Source organism: Raphanus sativus, unplaced genomic scaffold (assembly GCF_000801105.2).
Source record: "Raphanus sativus cultivar WK10039 unplaced genomic scaffold, ASM80110v3 Scaffold4008, whole genome shotgun sequence".
Classification (NCBI taxonomy): domain Eukaryota; kingdom Viridiplantae; phylum Streptophyta; class Magnoliopsida; order Brassicales; family Brassicaceae; genus Raphanus; species Raphanus sativus.
This window is the reverse complement of record NW_026619311.1, coordinates 1-7,297: the sequence shown is the minus strand read 5'-3', so window position 1 is coordinate 7,297 and position 7,297 is coordinate 1. Positions and strand designations below refer to the sequence as shown.

General features: G+C 37.1%; 1 protein-coding gene and 1 pseudogene across 1 annotated transcript; both read left to right on the top strand.

The window, feature by feature from the left end:
• Positions 1-342: 342 nt before the first annotated feature.
• Positions 343-1,616, top strand: LOC130507087 (putative F-box protein At3g24580; annotated as a pseudogene).
• A 2,222-nt stretch (positions 1,617-3,838) lies between these two features.
• Positions 3,839-6,188, top strand: LOC130507086 (uncharacterized). The gene is made up of 4 exons (XM_057001798.1): positions 3,839-4,361; positions 4,857-5,306; positions 5,392-5,713; positions 5,797-6,188. Exons 1-4 carry the CDS (start codon positions 3,921-3,923, stop codon positions 5,931-5,933), a joined length of 1,350 nt encoding a protein of 449 aa, XP_056857778.1. The 5' UTR covers positions 3,839-3,920; the 3' UTR covers positions 5,934-6,188.
• Positions 6,189-7,297: the final 1,109 nt, after the last annotated feature.

Here is a 7,297-nt window from a genome sequence, read left to right as displayed (position 1 = left end):
ACAAAAGAACAGAGTGCGTAGAAACAGAGCAAAACGGAGCTCAAAAGAAAGAGCAGGAACCGATGTTGAGCTTGAGCTCAACGCTCTGATACCATATTAGTTTCAGAGATGAACAGAAGAGGAAGATCTCCTTGCGTCATTCATGGAGGTACAAAGAGCACAAGATGACAAAGGAGAGAGAGAGAGAGTAAAGGAATGCTTTTCTGTTATTATGTAAAGTGTGATCAACACACGATATATACATGCTTACAGCTTACCCGGAACAAACCGGTTATTGAGTTAAATTAAATATACAATTGAACCGTATACAATGTACCGAATCTAACCGACTATAACCAATAGATGGAGTTGACTTATTCGCAGGCGCAGACGATCTCCACTGCACCGATCTTCGTCTTTGACACGGTGGTTTCATAATGACAATGAAGATGATGACGATATATAAACGAGGGAGATAGATAGATAGATAGAGATTGTGTTAAGATCTGTTACTGTAAGAGCCAGATCTGTGTTTCAGATTCAGTTGTCTGTTTCTTACAAGGATCAAACCCCTTTGTTACATGTAACGTTTCTATAGCTGATTATTCTAAATGATTCAAATCTAAGATTTGTAGATTTTATAGAGTATCCCTCTGATGTGTTTATAGTTTGGAGTATGAAGCTGCGTTTATGATTCGAGTTTTCGAATTTCACGTTCTTAATTGGGTACAACAAGCAGAGCAAGCACAAAGTCTTGCGGTTGATCATTTTTCCCGAGTTTGTTGAGTGCAAAATCTACGACTTGTGCACTGATTCATGAAGGTTTCTTGATCCCCCTCGAGGCTGGACGGTAGACCATTATGACCGTGGCCTTTCTCTCAAGGGAAATACATACTGGTTTGCTCAAAAGCTGCGTTCCGACAAACGCGGTCCCGATGATGGAGACCGTAGTTTCTTAGTCTGTTTTGATTTCACAAGAGAGAGATTTGGGCCGCCTTTGCCTCTGCCTTTTGAGTGGTTTGATGAAGACACTGTTAGTCTATCCAGTGTAAGAGAGGAACAGCTTGCCGTCTTATTCCAGCGCTGGGATTCATTAGAGATGGAGATCTGGGTTACCACCAAGATTGAGCCCGAGTGTGTGTTGTGGAACACCAAGGTCTTCTTAGAAGTCAACATGACACCACTCCTCACTCGCTTTGCCTTCCAGTTTCTACTTACTGCCGCCACCTTCTTCATTGATGAGGAGAATAAAGTTGCTGTCGTTTTCGATAAAAGCAGTGAACGTTTAAGTAACCCTTCCCCCAGCAACGCAGCTTACATCGTTGGAGTGGATGGATCCTTGAGAGAAGTCCATCTCGGCGATTCTAATGACAAAAATTGCTATCCACTCGCGTGCTCTTATGTTCCAAAACTACCTATGGTCTATAAATACGTGCTAGATTCATGATGTCCGATTTGATGTAATGTTTTACAATCGGGAATAGTTGATCAACCTTTTCTATCTTCTGAAACCAAAGTCTGTTGTTAGTGAATGTTCGTGGAAACTTGTTGTTAGTGAATGTTTTCGTGGAAACTTGTCTCTAGCATTTCTAAAGCAGTACAACGGACATAACCTAATCAAGAAGTCTATATCTCAATCAGGCTTACGTATATATGTAAACGAGCTTTGACATAGATGTAGAAGACTGAGAATGTAAAATCTTCTTGACTGTATTTTCTTACATCCATTTTCGTATTCTGTTAAATTGTTTGTATGGTTGTATAATATATCCACTAAAATAAAAAAATGAAAAGTAGTTTATATTAGTATTAGGAATTACACATAAGAAATCTTCTATTTCAAAAAAAAAAAGCTGTAACATGTTTAAAACTGATGGATATACGCTACCTATTTATTTCAAGAAATTAATTATGAATATAATTGAATTTTTATTCTTGACTTGAGAGTATTAACGAACCTTTGTTATTTTCCACTACACAGACATGAAGGGATAGCCATTCGAAATGTCACACGCATCACGCAATCAGAAACCAATCCCATGAATGAATTATTCGAATAAATAGTCAATTCTTATAATTTTTTTGATCCATTTATTATATTCATTTATGATAGGGCCTTTGAACTTGTAGATTCGGTTATCCTTCCAATAAAATTAAAACATGCCGCTGAGGACGCAGAATTCTTTAAGTAGTCGTATAACCAAAAATTAAGAGAACATATTGAGAGTTTACTAGTTCAGTTGATATTTTTTTCACTGAATACTTATAGTAACTCAACCAAAGTACACATCAAAGTACAAAGCAGGATAAACCGGTAATAAAGCCCGAATGAAGGAAACCAGAACCCTAACATTTTAAAGAAAACCAAAGCCGGCGAGATGAAGTCCTCCGGAGTCAACCAGCAAAACCAGATAAAACAAAAGAAACCGTACTAAAAGCAAACTACCACATAACAATGAAGATCAGAAGCCTAGACACAGGAAGAGGAAAATCAAATTAATATTTTGTTTATTTGTTAACAATATCAAATTAATCTAATGGTAATTAGTCACTGATTAATAACACACGTGGTGCCGTAGGTACGGTGAGTTGCATAATCTACGGCCTAAATTTTACGTTCACATGTCAATGTCTTACAGCCTGTTTGTTCACTAATCACTATCATCTGTATGCTTTGCAACTCTTCATATTTTTAAAGTTCAAAAAAAAAAAAAAAAAAACTCTTCATATTTTTCTAATACTTTTTCATAGCCACGTATTTTTTTAAATCCATGAGACTTTGAATTCATTGAAAACTAAGAAATAATGAAAGATAACAAGTTAGTTGTCTATGAATAAGAGGTAATTCTTCGTTGTCAGTAATAATCTACTAAAACATGTTAAAAATCATCTACTACCTTCTTTTTTTTTCATTTCCTACACTAAGTTGCATGCCATTAATGTTTTAACTTTTATATATAATAATTAAAAAGCTCGATCGCAGACTTGCTTCCTACTTTCGAGGGAAAAGTATCACCAATATCCCGTGATTTTCAAATTAAAGATTTTACCATGAACACAGATCTTACATTTCTTTTTGTTTCATAAACAAAGCGTAGATTTTATTAGTTCGTTAGTTTGATTAAAAATATGATGCTTCTACAGTACAATGTATGAATTTGGAGTCGCAGAAATGTAATTTACTATTAATTATACATATGATTTTTTTAAAATTACCAGACATGAATATTCATAATAATCTAATGTAGCGTAAATAGAATTATTTAACGTGAATCCTTACAAAAAAAGAACTAAAGACTACAAACTTGTTAATATAGTAATTTTCATAATTTGTTAATAGAAAAGTGAAAATAGTTTTTATAATTTAAAATAAAATAATAAATCGTTGCGATATCATAAAAAAAAAACACGTATATCATTTATCAACGCGGTGTTAACCCAATGGTTATATGGAAATTCGGTTCTTTGGGTTCGATCTTCTCGGGCGAGAATTAAGCAACCCGCTCTTGTCCATAGTCTCCGGAATGAGTTGGGTTTTTACGACCGGGATGATCGGGATCATTAAAAATAACGCATCTACATTTTTTGGTTTTATTGGAAAGAAGTAAATAACGTTAACCATTTTAACAACATAATACCCGTGTAATTGATTACCAAAAAAAAAAAGAAACACGCAGCTCCAAAACAACACAAGGTTATACAAAAATACAGATACATCCTCTTCAAAGGTAACAATGATAGTAATTGGTTTATTACAACTGTTTAGTTGTATCTGTAATATGGTTGGTTGTCAAAGGCCGCGTTAACATCAACTCATAAATAACCTTAACAATTTTTAGCTACATATCCCTCATGATTCTCTGCCTTGTTCATCCCAACCGCGTCATCATCAATATCCAAAACAATAAAAAATAACAGAGAACCTCTCTCCCCTATCCTCCATGGCGGACATCGACATCGGAACCGCAGCAGGAAGAGGAGGAGAAGGAAGGCGAGAGCCGTTGATAAACCGTGAAAACAAGTTCACGCGTTGCGTCTCTCACGCGCAGGACGAGCTCCAGAGTTTCCGGAAATATCTGAGATGGATGTGCGTGGATCAGTCCAGCCCTTGGACGGCGGTTCTGTCTTGGTCCATGTTTGTCGTTTTCACGATCGTGGTCCCGGCCACGTCTCACTTCGTGATCGCTTGCGCCGACTGCGACAGCCATCACTCGAGGCCGTATGATTCTGTGGTTCAGCTTTCTCTAAGCAGCTTTGCTTCCCTTTCTTTCCTCTGTCTCTCGAGATTCGTAAGCAAGTTTGGTCTCCGACGGTTCCTCTTCTTCGATAAGCTTTGGCACGAGAGTGAGACTGTTCGCCAAGGCTACACCAATCAGCTCAACGTGAGTTTTTATTTTTCATTCTTTTGCTCATTTCTGATTCAAGTTTTTGAATTTTGCATTTCTTGATTGGTTTCAAGTCAGGTCCTTAGATCTAGGGGCCATAAACATTTTAAAATGATTTTTACAAATAGATTTCTTTACACAATCTGGAAGCTGTAAAACCTATTCCCTTTATAATATCTTTTTAATATTTTGGAAACTAAGACGAATGTTTCATCTGCCTATACTCTGAACCGGCCTTGTCACTGCCTCCTCTATTGTGTCCAATGTGAATTTGGTTTATTCCTATATGGGTCTGAAAAGTTGGTTTTCGGTATAAATCTTTAGAATCTGATAAATTTTAAAATAATGGTGGTCTAAACAATTAACTAGTATGAATCTTGAAAACCCTCTTTGTTTACTTGCTTCACAAGCATTATAGTGTGTTTTGCTTTTGTTTATATGAATTAGCACATAGACATGTGTTCTGAGATCTCTCAACTCTTTGTTATGCAGAGATCACTAAAGATACTCTCCTACTTCGTCTCGCCTTGTTTCTTAGCGATGAGCGCATACAAGATATGGTGGTACGCTTCAGGAGCATCTCAGATTCCATTCCTCGGCAACGTTATCTTGAGCGATACAGTCGCTTGTCTCATGGATATTTTCTCGTGGCTGTACCGTACCACCGTGATCTTTCTTGTTTGTGTCCTCTTCCGTCTCATCTGCCATCTCCAGATCCTCAGGCTCCAAGACTTTGCTCAGGTCTTTCAGATGGATTCGGATGTTGGTACCATCTTGTCTGAACATCTCCGCATCAGACGTCACCTGAGAATCATCAGCCACCGGTTCAGGACCTTCATTTTGTTGTCATTGATTCTTGTCACTGGAAGTCAGTTTTACTCTCTGCTTATTACCACTAAGGCTCATGCTGAATTGAATATCTACAAAACTGGAGAACTCGCAGTAAGTTTTTTTTTTTTACTTTCGGATCTTGATGTCTTCTTTAACCTTTTGCTTACTCTCTCTTACTTTTGTGATAAAATCTCAGCTATGTTCAATGACGCTGGTCACTGCGCTGCTCATCCTACTAAGAAGTGCCTCGAAGATCACACACAAGGCTCAGGCGGTGACTTGCCTTGCAGCCAAATGGCATGTCTGCGCGACAATAGAATCCTTTGAGACAGTGGAAGGAGGGAGTCCAAGGTTAGTTGATAGAGAAAGCGGACAAGGGTTGTCTTCGAAAGATGTTGATTCTGGAGATACAGACGACAGTGAGGATTATGGAGATGACGATGATGATTTTGATAACAATGATCTCATCCCTGCTTATGCTTATAGCACTATATCATTCCAAAAACGACAAGCTCTAGGTAACATACACATATACGCACGAAATCTCATTTCTTTGTCACATCTCTAGTTAATATCTAATACTCATTGTTGTATTTTGCAGTGAACTACTTTGAGAACAATAAGGCAGGAATCACGGTGTTTGGTTTTACACTTGATAGAAGTACTCTTCATACAATATTCGGTATTGAAATGTCGCTTGTTCTCTGGCTTTTGGGTAAGACCATTGGCATCTCTTGAATCAGTCTTTTTGATCAGAGTTTTGGCTCCTTTGTTTGGTGATATTGCTACGTACACACATAAGAGGCTCTCTGTAAAAAATATAATATTTACTGATTTTCACTTTTATTATTGTAAATCATCTTATTTTGTAACAAGTTTTCACATTTTTAACTAGAGATCATACATAAATTAGATTGGTTTTTACCAAGTCCATGCATTTGTATCTATGTTTTTGTGATTTTCTAAGTATTAAACTTAACTGTGTGAATAATGCTTTCTAAATTTCTGAACCTCTGGTTCGAAGTAAGTTGTCAATTTTGTAAGCAGAGTTTAGCGTGAGAGTCCGAGAGAAGACAAGAGCCGACGTGCCAGTGGAAAACAAAAACACAGACAAAACCAAAAAAGGGCAAATGATCCCATTGATCCACCATACCCACATGATCCCTGATGTCGGTTGAATCCAGTCCCAGTCGACCGATCCGTAAACTGGAGTTAGATTTGAAACCCCAACTTATTCTGTTTTATAGTAGTACATCAAAAGAAACGTAATCATATTTGCAAAGTGCAAGTGCAACTAGGGATGTTATATAGGGTTGTGAGATTTAGGGCTGACCCAGCCCATTCAATAATTTAAGAATCCTAACCCAGATGTATTATTCATAAAATGTTTAGGGCCATTTTAGGGCTGGGCTAAAGAAATAAAGGGTTTTCACAGGGTTAACCCTATTAGATATTTTTTGTTATAGAACAATGTTTTGGTGTAAGGTCAAACCCTCAATTTTTGTTTTTTAGATTTTTCGTTAAAATTGCTAAAAAGTTTCTATAAAATTTCAGAAATGATTTTTTTCCGTCAAAATCACAAAAAACAATATTTTGCCAAATCGATTTTTTCGCCAAAATCGGAAAAATCAAGTTTTTCCGAAAAAAACCCACAAAATCGAGTTTTCCCACAAAAAACCACAAAATAGAGTTTTTCCGCATAAACCGTAAAACTGGTTTTTCCCGCCAAAATCGATAAATTAAGTTTTCCCACCAAAACCGAGAAACCCGAAAAATCGAGTTTTCAAGCCAAAATTGGGAAATCGAATTTTCCCGTCAAAACCGAGAAATCGAGAAATTGAGTTTTCCCGCCAAAAACGAGAAACCGGGGTTTCCGCCAAAACCGAGAAATTAGGGTTTCCCGCCAAAACCAAGAAAACGAGTTATCCCGCCAAAACCGAGAAATCGAGTTCCCGAGAAATCAGGGTTTTCAAGAAAACCGAGAAATCTTGTTTTTCGAAGAAAACCAAAAAATCGGTTTCCCGAGAAAAATGAGAAATCAGGGTTTCCCGCCAAAACCGAGAAATCGGTTTTTTCGAGAAAACCGAGAAATCGGGTTTTTC

What these genes read in the sequence shown, in the direction of transcription:
- LOC130507086 (XM_057001798.1), top strand. Translation starts at nt 3,921, where the DNA reads ATGGCGGACATCGACATCGGAACCGCAGCAGGAAGAGGAGGAGAAGGA. An exon ending in GCTACACCAATCAGCTCAAC is followed by an intron (nt 4,362 to 4,856) that starts GTGAGTTTTTAT and finishes TTTGTTATGCAG; the next exon opens with AGATCACTAAAGATACTCTC. An exon ending in ACAAAACTGGAGAACTCGCA is followed by an intron (nt 5,307 to 5,391) that starts GTAAGTTTTTTT and finishes ATAAAATCTCAG; the next exon opens with CTATGTTCAATGACGCTGGT.